The sequence below is a fragment of the Muntiacus reevesi genome, chromosome 3 (genome assembly GCF_963930625.1).
Source record: "Muntiacus reevesi chromosome 3, mMunRee1.1, whole genome shotgun sequence".
In the NCBI taxonomy this organism is placed as follows: domain Eukaryota; kingdom Metazoa; phylum Chordata; class Mammalia; order Artiodactyla; family Cervidae; genus Muntiacus; species Muntiacus reevesi.
Window position 1 is genome coordinate 106,104,591 of NC_089251.1, and position 18,333 is coordinate 106,122,923.

The 18,333-nt window shown below is 38.2% G+C and overlaps 1 protein-coding gene across 6 annotated transcripts in view; it reads right to left on the reverse strand.

Moving 5' to 3' along the window:
- Nucleotides 1–18,333, reverse strand: part of HP1BP3 (heterochromatin protein 1 binding protein 3) — a 36,981-nt gene that overhangs the window by 6,832 nt on the left and 11,816 nt on the right. For all 6 annotated transcript variants that reach the window (XM_065929973.1, XM_065929972.1, XM_065929970.1 and 3 more), the window contains 4 exons: nucleotides 16,517–16,660; nucleotides 14,340–14,420; nucleotides 13,498–13,652; nucleotides 3,011–3,101 (listed from right to left, as the gene is read on the reverse strand). In XM_065929973.1, the coding sequence (XP_065786045.1) occupies nucleotides 3,011–3,101; nucleotides 13,498–13,652; nucleotides 14,340–14,420; nucleotides 16,517–16,660 (471 nt within the window). The remainder of the gene's footprint in view (nucleotides 1–3,010; nucleotides 3,102–13,497; nucleotides 13,653–14,339; nucleotides 14,421–16,516; nucleotides 16,661–18,333) is intronic.

Sequence of the window (18,333 nt, forward strand, 5' to 3'; positions counted from 1 at the left end):
CACGGCAATTTTAATGTAATTTAAGAAATACCACAAGATCAATTAACATAGTATTAACAGAACTAAGGACAAAAAGCATATGATCATCTCCACAGTTTTAGAACAGTATGTGAGAAATCCAACAACCATTCATCATAAACTTCCAACAAACTAGTAGTAGAACTTTCTCAATCTGATAATACGCATTTACGAAAAATCTACAGCTTTAATGGTGAAAAAAATGAATGTTTTCCCTTTAAGATGGGTAACAAGACAAAAACATCTATTCTCATCACTGTAGTAGACAGTCTATCTAGTGCACAGGCATGGAGGGGAAAACAAAAAAAGACATCCAGATTGGAAAAGAAGAAGTAAAATGGTCTTTATTTGCAGATGACATTATCCTATATGTAGAAAATCCTAGGGAATCCACCCCCAAATTCCCAAGGAACCTACAAAAAATTCTAGACTAGTAAATGAGTTCAGCAGATTGCAGGATACAAGAACAATAGATAAACCAAATGTATTTCCTTTTTTATAAACCAAATGTATTTCTATTGGACAGCAGTGAGCACTCTGAAAAATGAAAATAAAGTTCCATTCACAATAGCATGGAAAAAGAACAAAATATTTAGGAATAAATTTAACAAAAGAAATGTAAGATGTATACACTGAAAACTACAAAGCACTGCTGAGAGAAGTTAAAGATCTAAATAAACGAAGAGACAATGCTTGTCCGTGGATTGGAAAACACAACATTGTAAAGGCAGTGATTCCTTCTGGATTGATCTATAGTGTTCAATGCAATTTCTACCAAAACCTCAGGTGGATTTTTATGATGAATGAATTGTAAAAACCATATGGAAATGCACAAGACCCAGAGCAGTCAAAGCAATTTTGAAAAAGAGAAGGTTAAAAAAAAAAAAGAAAGAAAAAGAGCTTAAGAGAGGACTTATATTTCCCAATTTCAAAACTTACTATAAAGCTACAGTCATCAAGACAGTGTGATCCTGACATGAAGATTCACAATGGAACAGAAATGAAGAGTCCAGAAAAAAAACCCTTACACTCATGGTCAATTACATTTTGATAAAAGTGCGAAGGCAATTCAACAAGGAAGGGACAGTCTTTTCAATAAGTGGTGTTGGGACAATTGGACGTCCACATGCAGAAACATGAATTTATATCCTTATCACACATCATAAGCAAAACTTAACTCAAAATGGATCACAGATCTACATGTAAGAATTAAAACCATAAACTCTCAAAAGATAAGAGTAAATCTTGGGATTTCAAGCTAGGCAATGATTTATTAATAAGTCATCAACAAACAAGCAACTTAGGAAAATGATCAACTGAACTTTACCAAAATTAAACACTTCTGTGCTTCAAAAGACACCATTAAGAAAGTGAAATCATGGGTCACAGAATAGGAGAAAATATTTGCAAATCACTTATCTGAAGAGGATCTTGTATCTAGTTATATAACTCTTATACAGAGGCTTAAATGGGGCTTCCCTGGTAGCTCAGAGGGTGAAGAATCTGCTTGCAATGCAGGAGACCTCAGTTCAATCCCTGGATTGGGAAGATCCCCCGGAGAAGGGAATGGCAACCCACTCCCATATTCTTGCCTGGGAAATCCCATGGACAGAGGAGTCTGGTGGACTACAGTCCATGGGGTCACAAAGAGTTGGACACAACTGAGCAACCAACTGACTTTCACATATAACTCTTATAACTCATAATAAGACAAATAGCTCAATTCTAAAAATAAGCAAAGGATGTGAATAGACATTTTACCAAAGAAGGCAAATAAATGTCCAATAAATCCAAGGAAAAATGGTCAACATCAATAGTCTTAGGGAAATGCAAACTAAAACTATAATAGAAACTGCTTTCTATCTACTAGTATGGGTATAATTTTCAAGACAGTAAGAGAGTTGGCAAAGATAAAGAGAAGCTGGAACTCTTATACACACAGTGCTGGTGGGAATGAAAAATGATGCAGCCACTTTGGCAGTTTCTTAAAATAAATTTACCATGTAGTCCAGGCAGCCCACACTCCTACTTTACCACAAGGGAAATAAAAACATATATCCACACAAAGATCTGGACATAAATGGTCATAGGCAATATTAATCACAATAGCTAAAAAGCAGAAATAATTCAACTTGTGAATGGATAAATAAAACATGTCACATTATGCATTATCATTTGGCAATAAAAGGAATGAAAAGTATTGGTTTCTGTTGCAACATGGATAAAACTAAAAAAATATTATGCTAAGTGAAAGAAGTCAGACACAAAAGAGCACATATTGTATGATTCTATCTTTGTGAAAGGTGTAAGAAGGTAAATCTACACAGGAAGGAGAGATGAGTAGGCTGGATGGGGATGGGAATGAGAGTGATGCAAATGGGTACTGGAGTTTTTTGGGGTGATGGAAATGCTCTAAAATTGGATTGCAGTGATAGGTGTACAACACTAAACTTACTAAATTTTACTGACTCATAAATTGTAATGTAAAATGATTATACCTTATAGTATACAAATCATACTTCAATAAAGCTATTACAAAAACTATCAGTTGTTGAGTATTGGTATATTATCAAAGAATAGTATTGACTCCTGAAAATTACCCCAGTTACTTCACATTTAAGTACTCGGTGTGAGCTGGATTTTTTTCACAGATGTAACCCCAAATATATTAAAAACAGATACCAGCTGTCTTCTATTAAGCTAGACAGTGAAGACTTTCCTAAAAACGTAACAAATAGTAACCTTCTTTCATTACGGGAGGAAACGCAGTTTTCATAAAAAGTGTTATGTCAACATGTAACAGGTTTATTACTTTTAAAATGAGTAAGTATCTAAAAAGGTCCTCAGCTATAATTTCTAATATGGTAAATATTAGTATGTATAACCCACATAAACACAAGCTCTTGGGGTCCTCAATAAATTAGAGTATAAGGAGGTCCTGAAACCAAAACTTTTGACAACTACTCTACAACCAACCCTTTGAGCCTCTAACCTGGAATGTTCCAGAAGCACCTTTGCCAGTTATTTGTTCTAACTGGCCCCTCTCTACTGCTCTCTGCAGAGCATTCTTCAACAGCTGAGGCCTGCAGAGAAAACATAAAATAGCGATTAATACATCAATGAAGCAAAGATTTGAAAAAAACAGATCCACTGTCATTCTAAACAACTGAAGTTTTGATTCCTATCACACGTGTAGTACTTTGTTAAAATGGACAATAAAGTAATAAGCTGTTGGCACTCTTAGTAAGTGGTATTCTTTTTTCTTCAAGCAAGAAGCTAAATTATTACAGAACCAGGTACCATACAGAACTATGTAGTGCATAAGGAGGTCCTGGAAGCAAGACTTCTGAGAGGTACTTCTCTAAAACCAAGCCTATGGGACCAACTTCCCACTTGCCAGGGCACGCCAAACACCTCTTTATTACCATCAGACAACAGCAACACGACTTTGTAATCAAGCAAAGAACAGGCATCTTTATAGTCCCAACTAATTCTGACATTCTGAGGCAAAACTCCTAGATCTAAAATACACGGACACACACACACACGTATATACACATCAACAAAACTGGAGTCATGTTTTGCAAACCAGTTATCTGAAGTCAGTCGAATAAAATATAATTCCCTGAGAAAGAAAAAAATATATATATATGTATGTATTTAGCATAGTATCTCTGCCTTTAAAGGGCTGTCGTTTAACGCCACACACATACACACACAACCCAGGTCATCAAAATCAAATGGCAAGCATGAGGCAACTGAATTTCATTAAAAACATAAAAATAAAGTGTTGAAGCAAAAGCTACTCTGTCAAGGGACAATGGTCTGAGTGGTGGGTGGAGAATCTCAGGTGCAGGGAGAAATCAGTCAGGGTGACTTAGGGCTTAAAGGGTCTGCGGTACACAACAGGGCAAAATGGAAAGCTACAACCCAGGCTACTGACAGGACAGCCAAACAAACAAGTTAACTGAAACCCAAAAGGTTAGTGATGTGTTTTGCCACACCTCCACAGAATTAGTAGAACAGCACTAAATCAGCAGAAAATCATGAGACTTATTTGAAACTGATTACTTGATAAGTTAAACTGAGAAGGTCAACAACTTGGCAGCCCACTGAGGAGCAGAATAATGAGGGCCAAACTATTACCACTTGACGTCCTTTACTGAGCTTTGATACGTTTCATCAGAGAAGAGACTTTAAATCTTTTATCTAATCAATAAACATTACAGGTTGAGTTGACACTAGAATTACTGATTACATTATCCATGTGATTGGAGAGGAAAAGTAGAGATCTCATGTCCTAATAGGATGCTAAAGAGGAGAAATCATGGGGCTTTCCTGGTAGTCCAGTGGTTAAAGACTCCAGCTTCCAATACAGGCAGCATGGGTTTGATCACTGCTTCAGGAACTAAGATCAAACATGCTATGCAGTTTGGCCAAAAAAAAAAAAGAAAAGTAGAAACCATACTAACAAATCATGTACACTGTGACACTTCAAATAAAGAAACTCCCTCCCCACCAAATCACAGTCAAAATATTTCTAAGCCAATGCTGTTTCATTCAGGACAAATATGATTTATGTCATAACCCAAAATATACTCATTCACCCCATAAATATTTACTTAGTATTTACTACGGTTATGCAGGAATTAACACTTAGATCCAGTCACTAAACTTAAGGAATTTAAGAGATGATGAAAACATAGTAATTATGGCAAGGAATTATACGGGTCAGGGTTGAAGTATGTGCATAGAGCTTTGGGAACACAACCGAAGGCATGATTTAACTGCCAAATGATTTTTCTATTAGTTGCTCTGTAAGTTAGATTCCAACAGAGGATTACATAGTTTAAGTGAAACACTGAAATCCTAGACTCTTATATCAAATTAAATAACTCATCTGAGAAGAATCTTCTTAACCAAGGTTCAAATGCTCTAGGAAATGAGTTATCAGTTAAGCTGGTTCCCTTAACATTTTGTTTCCTCAGCAATACCAATCATTACCCGGATATATACCTTACCCTAGGCCTTTGGAAATCTCCAGAGTTCTCTCACTCACTCCTACCTTCAGGTAAACCATACTTATTAAGTGCTTCAAAACTTCTCAGGCCCTTTCCCTCTCATCACTGCTATAACCTTAGCAGAGGGCAGGCCCCCTTCTGGGCACCGTGCGGCTGTTTTCACAGTGCGCACCACCATCGGGTCATCACATCTGTGAAGGCCTCCTTTATCGCATGACTCGACCGACAGGTGTCAGCTTCACAGTCTTTCAAGGCCGCGGCCCACCTCTTGTCAGTCTACAGCCAGGCAGACACAAGCTTCTTCTTTCCGTTCCCAAAAAAGAATGCCAACTCTTGCCTCTAAACTTTCTCATGAAGCTCCTTTAAGAATGCCTTCACCACTTCATCATCTGATCTAAATTCTACACGTTCTTCTAGAGCCATCTCAATGCGATGGGACACAACGGGATGGGGCCCATTCAAGTCCCATCTCTGTAACTTGCTGTTGACGGCCAGGCACAATTCCCTTTTCTAAAAAATTCTACAGGATATATATATATCACAACATTTTGTACATATGATGGTGCTAAGTGTTGCTCTAAATGTTTTACATGTGCAGAATAAAAAAGAGACAACAACCCAAAGAAATAGGTACTACTACTGCCCACGCTCCATAGAAAACTAACCAAACTGATCACATGGACCACAGCTTTGTCTAACTGAATGAAACTATGAGCCATGCTGTGTAGTAAAAGATGTCTGCTCCTCAGAAGAAAAGCTATGACCAACCTAGACGGCATATTAAAAAGCAAGAAACATTACTGTGCCAACAAAGGTACGTTTAGTCACGGCTATGGCTTTTCCAGTAGTCAGGTAGGGATGTGAGAGAGTTGGACCAAAAGAAAGCTGAGCTCTGAAGAATTGATGCTTTTGAACTGTGGTGTTGGAGAAGACTCTTCAGAGTCCCTTGGACTACAAGGAGATCAAATCAGTTCATCCTAAAGGAAATCAATCCAGAATATTCAATGGAAGGACTGATGCTGAAACTCCCAATACTTTGGCCACCTGAGGCAAGAACTGACTCACTGGAAAAGACCCTGATGCTGGGAAAGATTGAAAGCAGGAGAAGGGGACAACAGAGAATGAGATGGTTGGATGGCATCACTGAGTCGATGGACATGAGTTTGAGCAAGCTTTGGGAGTTGGTGATGGACAGGGAGGCCTTGCGTGCTGCAGTCTATGGGGTCGCAAAGAGTTGGACATGACTTAGCAACTGAACTAAATTGCTCATGCTTTACTGAAAGGGAAAAGTTAAGTGACAGAAAAATTAAGTCATTTCTTCAGGGTCACACAGTCAGGCAGTGGAAGAACCAGATTATAAACATGGGCAGTCTGATTTCAGATTCTGCATTTTTACTATGCTAGGCCTGCACTTTCAGTATGTTAGTGAACTGTCCAGAACAGTGGAAAAAGCAAGGTTATAACCAAAAAATGAAATATAGTTCTGCTTTCACCAGTGAATAGCCAGGTAACCCAGGGTAAAACTTACCCAGGGTTAAGACTTTTATTAGCAAAATTGAGGTAGGAATACATATTTCTTAAGTCTATTTAGAAAATTACAGAAAACATGTAAACAGAAGTAGTCTTTTTTTTTTTAGTAACATTTTAAAGAAGTGCCCATTTTTATTTATTTAAATTATTTGGACGTGCCATGAGGCATGTCAAATCTTAGTTCCCTGACCAGGGATCAAACCCATGCCCCACGCTTGCCGTGGGAGCCCAGAGTCTTAACCACTGGACTTCCAGGGAAATCCCCAAAAGTGTTTTCAAAAGCTCTGTACAAATTTAAGGAGCTGTTTATATCAAGGTTTTTCATTTTTCTTTTTTTTTAAAATAAGATGATTAAGCAAGTCTGCACTGAGAAATAAATAAGAAAGTAATGCAGAGTGAATGGAAGGTAAGGCAGAGAGAGTTTCCAAGTGTCAGGATGTAAACAATAGAGTTACATCAATCTGTTAGATCAATTTTTTAAAAATGAATATGACGAAGTTACACCATACACAGGATTAAATATTAAGATTTTATTTCTAATGCCATGTGGCCGAATTACCTTTGAAAAACACCTTCTTAGAGGCCAACCCAAAGCCCATGTAAAGCTAACATACCTAGTTTTTCTTTAGGGTTGCAAAAAAAAATCATTGTCTAAAAAAACAACGAGGTGACTTACATGTTTAAGTCACCTTAGTGAAGTCGCTCAGTCGTGTCTGACTCTTTGCAACCCCATGGACTGAAGCCTACCAGGCTACTCCATCCATGGGATTTTCCAGGCAAGAATACTGGAGTGGGTTACCATTTCCTTCTCCAGGAGATCTTCCTGACCCAGGGTTTGAACCCGGGTCTCCCACATTGTAGGCAGATGCTTTACCGTCTGAGCCACCTTTAGTCACTATAAACATCAGAATCATATTTAATATTTAGTATGCTGTGATGCTCATACTGTAAGAATTATGTTGGAATTTGTGTGTGTGTTCAGTTGCTCAGTCATGTCTGACTCTTTACAACCCCAAGGACTGCAGCCCACCAGGCTTGTCTGTCCATGGGATTGTCCAGGTAAGAAAGCTGGAGTGGGCTGCCATTTCCTCCTCCAGGGGATCCTTCTGACCCAGGGATCAAACCTGTGTCTCCTGCACTGGCAGGCAGATTCTACACCACTGAGCTACCCGAGAAGTCCTACGTTGGAATTTAGGCTGACTAATACTACTAACATTAGCTATTTTAAGCAGTTAACATGTACAAAGGTTCCTAACAACCCTTGAATTATACAGTTTATCAATGAGGAAACCAAAACACAAAGGAATAACTTTTTCAGAGATATAAAGCTAGAAAATGACAGACTCAGGATTTAAACACAGGCATCTGGTTCCAAAGTCTGTCCTCTTTACCACAATGCTCTACAACCTCCAATACATGGTAGCAGAAATTCATGTCTCATTTCATATGCTCCAAGGCATAAATTCCTTGAGTGAAATGCCCAGGTAAAGGACCCTCATTAGCTCACTTATTCGAGGCTTGGGGAAAACAGAGGTCAACAATTTACAAACTCTGGCCTTTAGGAATCTGACATTTTAATGTGGGTGTGCATGCAATTTTTTTACAAAAGGAGTAAATACATAGTATATTAGAACAGGATGAATGCTATGCAGAAAAGTAAGGCAGAGACAGAATTCTCCACTTTGGGTGAGGAGGGAAAAGGTTGCAAATGTAAGTTAAGAGGTCCCATCAACCAAATGCAATGTGTGGACCATGTGTGGATATTAACTTGAAAAAATAAATCATTAAAAAAAGTCATTTGGGAGACAACTGAGGACATTTGAACATGGTCTGGGTACTGGATAATGTTTGAAAAGTTAAAGTGACGTCACTCAGTCGTGTCCGACTGTTTGCGACCCCATAGACTGTAGCCTACCAGGCTCCTCCGTCCATGGGACTTTCCAGGCAAGAATACTGGAGTGGGTTGCCATTTCCTTCTCCAGGAGATCTTCCCAACCCAGGGACTGAACCTGGGTCTCCCACATTGTAGGCAGACGCTTCACTGTCGGAGCCACCAGGGAAAAGTACTATAATGTTCAAGAATAATGCTTAAGGAATTATAACTTAGTTCAGAATTATGTTAGTATCATGATTATATTCTCTCTACATTTATGTTTATGTTTGAAAACTTCCAAAATAAAATGTTTAAAAATAGTAAGATAGTCAATGCAAGCATGTGGAGTCTTACTCCAAGTTTTTAGAGTAAACACTTAAAGGAAGAGAAAGAGTAAAGTGGATTATGGCAGAAAACCACCCAGGCAAAGCAAACAGCAAGTGTGAAGTCTCTGAAGCCAGTAGGGCAGAGAAGAGCAGTAGGAGATTAGGTCAGAGATGCAATGAGAATGTAGTGCAGACCATTTTAAAGACTCCACCTTTAAACAATTAAAACTGTGAGGTGGTTGAGAAGCCACTGGAAGGTTTGAGGAGCAAGACGGTATCACCTAACTTACATTTTAAAAAGTCTCACTCTCAGCAGAGCTCCAGTGGCGCAATCGGTTAGCGTGCGGTACTTACAAAAAGTCTCACTCTCATAGCTATGTTAACAATAGACTGAAAGGGAGGGAGTATGGGAAAAGCAGGGCCTTACTGCTCTAACACAGGTAAGAGATGATGGTGGGCTTAGAAAAGATTGACAATAGTGGAGGTAATGAAAAGAGGTCTGTTTATGTATGTATTTTAAAAACAAAGCCAAAATAACTGTTTAGAGACCAGTATAAACCCAAGGTTTTTGACTTCAGAAGCTGGAAAGATGTTATTGCCATTAACTGAGATGGAGGAGGTATGGGAAGTGCAGGGCCTTTCTGGTGGCACAGGAGGGACAGGGCTGGGGAAGAGGGGGATCATGAGTCTGGTTTTGGACACATCAAGTCAGACATACAAGTGGTGATAGCCAATAGGTATCTGTATAAATAAATGCGGGCGAGATTTATGTATCTATACACTAGTACTGTATAGGTGGTATTTAAAGCTTTGAGAATGAAAAGAATTATCCACTCTGTAGGCATCATACAATGCTTATCAGACCCAAAGTTGTATCTGAGGGGCATAATCAGGGTTGTAAGAATGACAGGAAGCCTAAGGTCTAACCCTGGGACACTCAGACACTAAAGAGGCAGGTGGGAAATCTGGAATCCTTAGGAGATTGACAAAGAATGGGAGGAAAAACCAGAAAGATGCAGTGTTCTGAAAAGCAAGTGAAGGAAGTGTTTCATGTAGATGGGAGCCATCAACTGGGTCAAATGCTGGTACAGAGACTGGACCAGCAAGTATGTCAAGGACTATGAACTTATTACTTCTTTGATTCCCATTTCTTTGGCACTTTATGGATGGTCCTAGAGATTCTCTTACTGAGTGAAGACAGACAGACAGAAAGACTAACTGGCCACTCTGAAGACCACTGATTGCTTTTCTGAACACGTGGCTTCTGAGTTGAAACCCCAACAATTCTAATTCTATACCTCAGTAATCCAAGGTAAATACTGGTACTAAACTATAATAGGACAATGTGCATCCAATACAAAGATTGTCTATAGAAAGGACTCTGGATTACAAACACAATTTCCCAGAGGTCAACATAACAAAGAACTTACACAAACATTCAAAACATAAACCCCGTGAATTTAAAACTTAAACAAATTAATGTGTCTGCACGAATCCACAAGGACATGTGACAATCTAAATCAGTCTAATAATAAAAATAAAAACAAAAATAAATGGTACCTAATTAAACTTAAAAGCTTTTGCACAGCAAAGGAAACCATAAACAAAATGAGAAGAAAACCGTCAGAATGGGAAAAAATATTTGCAAAGAAAGCAACTGACAAGGGATTAATCGCCAAAATACACAAACAGCTCATGCAGTTCAATTAAAAAAAAATAAAAAAATAGAAGATCTAAATAGACATTCCTTCAAAGAAGACATATAGGTGGTTAAAAAGCACATGAAAAAATGCTCAACATTATTGATTATTAGAGAAATGGAAATCAAAACTACAATGAGTTAACACCTTACACCCGTCAGAATGGCCACCATCAAAAAAACTACAAACAATAAATGCTGGAGAGGGTATGGAGAAAAAGGAACCTTCCTACACTGCTGGTGGGAATGCAAACTGATACAGCCTCTACGGAGAACTGTATGGAGGTTTGTTCCTTAAAAAACTGAAAACAGAGCTACCATATGATCAAGCAATTCCACTTCTGGGGATGTATCTGCAGAACATAGTAACTGGAAAACATACATCTACCTCAATGTTCACTACAGCATTATTCACAATAGCCAAGACATGGAAGCAACCTAAAGATCTAGCAACAGAGGAATGGATAAAGATGTGGTACATATATACAATGAGATATTCTTCAGCTATAAAAAAGAATAAAATAACACCATTTGCAGCAATATGGATGGACCTAGAGATCCTCATACTGAGTGAAGTAAGAGAAAGACAGATACATGATTATCACTTATATTTGGAATTAGAAAGAAAAAGGTTACAAATCAACTTGTTTACAAAACTGAAACAGTTACAGAGTAGAAAATACACTTACAGAGGGGGCATAAACTGGAAGAATGGGACTGACACACACACCACTCTATATAAAAAGAGGCCTGATAAGGACGGTCGTCCAACACGGAGCACTCTCTTCTTCGTCATGGCCTACACAGCAAACAGACGGGGAGAAACTGGAAACTGACATTTTCTTGGGCTCCACAATCACTGTGGTGACTGCAGCCATGAAATTCAAAGACACTTGCCCCTTGGAAGGAAAGCTATGACAAATCTAGACAACATGTTAAAAAGCAGAGATGTCACTTTGTCAACAAAGGTCCTTCTAGTCAAAAGCTATGGTTTTTCCATTAGTCATGTACAGATGTGAGAGGTGGACCATAAAGAAGGCAGAGCACCAAAGAATAGATGCTTTCAAACTGTGGTGATGGAGAAGACTCTTGAGAGTCCCTTGGATGGCAAGGAGATCAAACCAGTCAACTCTAAAGGAAATCAGCCCTGAATATTCATTGGAAGGACTGATGCTAACACTGAAGCTTCAATACTTTGGCCACCTGATGCAAAGAGCCAACTCACTGGAAAAGACCCTGATGTTGGGAAAGACTGAGGGCAAGAGGACGAGGGGGCGTCAGAGGATAAGATGGTTAGACAGTATCACTGACTCAACAGGACATCAATCTGAGCAAACTCCCAGAGACAGTGAAGGGCTTTGGCGTGCTGCAGTCCATGGGGTTGCAAAGAGTTGGACATGACTTGGCGACAGAACAACGACATAACAGATTCAGTCTGCTGTACACATGAAATGAACACAAACACTGTACATCAATTACATACCAATAAAAATTTAACAAGATTTAAAAAGAGAGTTAAATTTTCCGAACAGCAGTGACATTAAATGAATCAACAGCAAAAGAAAAAAAAATCAGTCTAGGTGTTTTTAAAGTGGCAATTTTTTAACAAATGAATTACTATCAAAATTCTCTCTGTTTTACCTGAAATGTTTGAATGATGAAGATATTATGCTATTTCTATGTAGAAGTGCTACAGAAGCCTGAATTCTCCTATATTCTGGATTATAACTCTAAACAATAAATGAGCTACCAACCAGTTCATTCCCGTCAGCATGGCTACTGTCAAAAAACAAAAACACACAAACACACACCAGAAAATAAGTGTTGGTGAGGATATGGAGAAATCAAAACTCCTGTGGCCTGATGGTAGAAATGTAAAATGGTAACAGTCACCATGGAGAACAGTGTGGTGGTTCTTCACAAAATTAAAAATAGGATTATCATATCATCCAGAAATTCCACTTCTGGCTATTTGAAAATAGGGTCTCAAAGAGATATTAATACACCAAGGTTCACAGCAGCATTATTTCACAACAGTTAAAACATGAAAGCAACCCAAATGTTCAATGACAGATGAATGGGTAGATAAAATGTAGAGTGTGTGTGTACACACACACACACATATTCATTCTTAAAAAGAAAGGAAATTCTGACACATGCAACAATATGGCTGAACTTTAAAGGACACTATGTTAAGTGAAATAAGCCAGTTACAAAATTACTGTATGATTCTACTTACATGAGGTAGGTTCCTACAGTAGTCAAAAACCATAGAGATAGAAAGTAGAATGGTGGTGCCCAGGGGTGGGGGGATGAGGGAGAATAAAGAGTTCGTATTCAATGGGTACAGAGTTACAGCTTTATAAGACTGAAAAGAATGCTAGAGATGGGTGGTGCAATCAAAGGTGACGTGAAGTGAAGTGGCTCAGTCGTGTCCGACTCTTTGTGACCCCGTGGATTGTAGACTACCAGGCTCCTCTGTCCATGGGATTCTCCAGGCAAGAATACTGGAGTGGGTTGCCATTTCCTTCTCCAGGGGATCTTCCCGACCCAGGGATCGAACCTGGGTCTCCCGCATTGGAGGCAAATGCTCTAACCTCTGAGCCACCATGGAAGCCCACATTAAAGTGTTTAAGAGCACTAAACAATGTGCTCTTAAAAATGGCTAACAAGGTATACTTTACATATTATCTGCATTTTATCACAATAAAAAGGTGAAAAATTTAACAATAAGCAGCTCAAAGGACATGGTTTAATGCTGAATATTCTAGCAGTTGACCATGAAAAGTTATTCTATGGTAGTCTTATGAAGGTCAACATGTGGTTGGAGTTTCAAAAAGAAACTACATATGGAGATATGAAAAGGAAAATATCATGGGACAAAAAAAGAAACCCACAATAAAAGGTTTAATTCCTAGCTCACCTAGCAGCAATCCTTAATAAATATTTAATCTCTCTCCTTTCTCATGAAAAAGCGGCTAAGGAAGTAACAGACATGTGTGCTTTAAAGCACAGGCCTCTGGCTTTTACCTGATGTCCACTCTAAGTTTGGGATAATACTGAGACACATATTTCCTGATGAGACTGTAGGAAGCTTCTTTAGGTTCACAAAGGCGAGTAAAGGCCAGTGGGAGGATATCCTCCAGTTTTACTTGTGGTTCTGGATCCACTGCAGAGCTCCTGTTCTGAAATGTAGTATCAAAAATGATCATCATTACAGGTTTCTGCTCTACTGTTTCTATATTCAACACAAGGGCTTTCCTCAGCTGACTGCCAAATCAACGAGCCCAAACAACAACTACCCCTTTTTAGCACATCCAAACAAATCACTGCACCATCATGCAAGGCCGCTTGCGTGGCGATTTCTTTGAGGTAAAAATTTCAAACTGGGACAGTTAAAATATATATATAAAACTGTAAAAACAAAAATGTAGAGGAACAGTCATGATTTCAATCACTGACTCAGAGGAAATACTATACATTTCACAGTTATTGTATACTTTCCATAAATGAACGTATGTGTCTGGTGGAAGGGTAGTGTAGTTAGTACCTACACTAAAGAAAAACTGCCTCGAGGTATAGTACTTTTAGGATCTAATGTTGGGTAAAAATGTATTTGTATGCCTCTTCTAGTTTAAAAGGTATTTCACAAAAAAGCAAAAAGCTGTAACTCATACAGCTGCCCGTGACTCAATATAAGGTAGTTAGACCCGCAGCCTCTGGCTAAACTATATGAGCAAATGAATTACCACCTCTCCAGGCCTTCATAGAAACGTAACTCCCTGCCCAGTGCACAAGGAACACTCAGTAAACACTGTTTAGTAGCACCAACAGTATTACAGTGCTCAAGCAAATTGGTACAGGCTTCTTACCTTTCTGTTTCTGGATTTCTGAGGCGGTTTTCTCGATTTCTGGACCACAACAAAACTTCCGGAAGCACCTTTTCCTTTTACCTAAAGTAAATTAACTTTAGTTGCAATAACCAGTGTTTTTACTTTAAATGATTCTGGTAACCATATTAGTAACTTTAACTAGACTAAATTACAGGGCATGGTGATGCAAGAACTAATGTAAAATGCTGTTAAACTCTTCAGAGAAAAAAGAGTGGATGAGTCAAAAGACTTGGGATAGAACACTATTTATGATATCATCTAGTTATGTAATACTAGACAACTCATAAACTCTCTCAGCTTTTGTTTCCTCATCTACAAAATTGGAGAAGAATGAAGAATGCTATTGTGATAACAGGTTAAACAGTCTACTACAAGCTTTAAAAAGAGAAGTCCCATGGAAGAAGGGACACCATGTTTTTGGAAAATGAGAAAACCTCTACCTTAAAAGGAAGACAGTTCCTTGACAAAAGTTCAGAGCCTAATCTCAGGCCACAATGCTTCCTATAGTTTGTCCATTAGAGATTATTACTGTATAAGGGAAAAGTTATCTAATTTTAGACACTACACATGGTAATATGTGCAAGTCTTACCACATATTTCCAGTTTACAAATCACTGTCATAGAACTCCAGGTTAACCTGAGTCTTCTACACTTTGGCTTTACTGACTAGGGATATAGCAATCAAATGCTTTCAGCCTATAAACTTGTTGAAGCACCAAACTGAGGGCCAGCCTATGAGGCAAAATAGGTCACAAACTATATCATCATGAAGAAAAACATGAAGCTAGCTCACAAACTCTGCTGACATACTATGATACAGGTCTCTGGTTCTAATTATATCGGTTAGATAATTCTTTTTAAGCAGTGGTTACTTTAAAGGCTAAACATTAGATTTACAACATTTGAGAAAGCTGGAATATAAGCTCCACAGCAAGAAACTGTTTTCCTCACTGATGGACCCCCAAGCACCTGGTACACAGGAAACATTCAATAATGTATTTGTGAAATCAAGTACTCATTGAAAGTTCCTAACAGGAGTTTAAATGGCTGAGCGGCACAGAATTTTGTATTAATCAAACAATGCAGAAAGATACAGAAAAAAGGCAATAGGACTCTGGGACTGCAGTGAACTAGATCCTCGGAACCATCTTTGCTACTACCACGGGACCTCGGGAGTTACTTCATCCCTCTGGACTTCTGAAGAATGTGGAGACAAGAAAGTTCATTCTGGCATTAGAGTGTCATGATCTTGTCATGTGGAGTTTAAAAAAAAAACAAAACAAAACTGAAGTACAGATGATTTACAATATTGTACAGTTTCAGGTACATAACACGGTGATATATATTTTTACAGATTATACTCAATTTAAAATTATTATAAAGTACTGGCTATATTTGTTATGATATACAAAGTATCCTCAGCTCTAAGTAATGCTTTGATATACTAAGCAAAGTAATATGGATTTATGTCTGAAATCAAGATTGGTTTTAGTATTATTCTCAACTTACTCAGGTTTATCCGATGCTTCCAAAAGCTTTAACAAATTTAGGTACTAGTAAGTTAAGGTAAACCTATTTACAAAGCTAATTTATGATCACCAGTCTAGTCACAGAAGTTAGGTTTTAAAACTAACAAACCTAAGACAAGAACAATGATCTTTTTTGGTGCTGCAACAACAGGATATCTCAACCCCACTTCTCACCTTTACCACTACATAATCGTAAGCACTAGCAGCCCCCAAAGGAAATCCAATTAAATGTACAGGCAGGGGTTTTCCCTTGTGGTCTGGTGGCTGAGACTCTGTGCTCCCAATGCAGGGGATCCAGGCGTAATTCCTGGTCAAAGAACTGGATCCCACATGCCTCAACTAAAGATCCTGCATGTCACAACTAAGATGAAGTACAGTCAAATAAATAAATACTTTAAAAAAAAATTGTACAGGCAGCGAGAAAAAATTTACACTATCATATTGCTTCCGTTCTTTAGAATACTTATTAAAGTTCATTGGCACCAGTGATTTTTAAAACCAGGTTAAGCATAAGCCCCTCATCATGTCAACTTATTTTAACTAACTCACAATGCACAAAAAGCGTAAATGTTACTATATATAGGATTTATAGCTAATATATGCTTATTACAAATAAACATTTAATACCTGTTTGATAACACCTCTATTTAATTCTCTTTTCAGTGCCTGTTTAAGGAGGTAGCCCCTTCTCTCCAGCTCCAAAGAAGGGTACTTATGGATGATATATTTTCGAATAGCAACCACGGATGCACCACTCTTCTGGAAGCATGCCTAGGAAACAGATTATTAAACCATACACATTAATTTAAAATAGCTGTTTTTCATGTGTTTTCTGACACGTATGTTTTCAAAATAAATTATTTTGGAAGTGAACGCGATAATGGATGATAAAAATGGCAGGAAAGAATGAATAATATTTCTGGTAACTTCAGTTCATCATGACTGTGGAGAAATACAGAATTAGCAATATTTCTGCAACAATTTTAAATTGTTCAAAACAGCCAAAGAGAAGATACAACATGTGAACAACGTTCTGTGTTAGTGAAGAAGCTCTTCCCATTCTAATTCTATTCTGTACCTAGAAGACATCTTTAGCATTAAAGTAAGGAAACCAGGACATCCTATAGCTTGTAGGTTCATAGATTTGGTCCACTTTACAGAATTACCTTTGGCTCACCAAAACCAATTATTTCTCTGCAGGCTTTGTGGGATGCTAGCAGATAATATAAGCAAAGACAATCTGAACAAATGGCATAAAACTGAGTTTACAAATGCAAAGCTTTAAGGGGAGTTTTGGACAACAATGACAACATTCAACTGCTATTTCAAGTGCCCTCTTCCTTTCCCATCCTATTTCTCTATACCTCATCTGACTAATGTCCAAGGAAGATTCAAGCACGTCATTAGGCCACAAAGGTAGCAATTTTTTTTCAAATGCTTTACATTTTGAAATACCCACGCAGTATCTGTTGTCCACCAATTTTGTGTAGCTGTTACCTATAAAGTGACCGTAGGATTTAGTAATTGTTATTGGATAAAGACTTCGGTGAAAGCTTATATACTGACAGTAAAGAAAAATGTCACAGACAGATGGACCAGGAAAGACTTTACAACACAGAACAGGTTAATATGGACTGTGTTAATAAGGATCATCTACTTCAAGCAAATGTCTCCAACCTATTACAACCGATTTAAGTTTACTCCTGATCTTACAAGAGAACACAGAGTAAAGAATATCAAGCAGAAAAGAACATTAAGGCTACAATAATCCCCTGCTCCACCAAACTGACAATAAGATGAAAACAGATACCATCTATTTGACAGATGATTTAATTCAGAAAAAGATATCTGGAATTATAATTTGTTACACTGCATGGAATACACATGACCCATTGGATAAGATCTTACAGAGAAACACAAATGAACATTTTGGTAAACCCAACGTATATATTCATTTGTATAAATACATATATATATTTAAATACATATAAATAAATATGCATAAACATATTTAAACTATTCTTTAGAACTGCACACACTGTTTAAATGTTTTATTATTTAAACACTCAGCCTCTTCTTCACCTTCACTACAATCCTGCTTCAAACCTGGGCTGAGCAATCACAGCTCAGTCTCCTCAGCAACTAAAAGTCGTTCAGTCCTGTCTCTTTGCCACCCCGTGGACTGCTAGCCTCCTCCGCTTATCCCCTCGGAGGGATTCTCCTGGGGGGATTCTCCAGGCAAGAATACTGGAGTGGGTTGCCATGCCCTCCCTCCAGGGGATCTTCCCAACCAGGGATTGAACCCAGGTCTCCCAAATTGCAGGCTGATTCTTTACCTTCTGCGCCACCAAGGAAGCCCAAGAACACTGCAGTGGGCAGCCTATCCCTTCTCCAGAGGATCTTTCTGACCCAGGAATCAAACTGGGGTCTCCTGCATTGGAGGC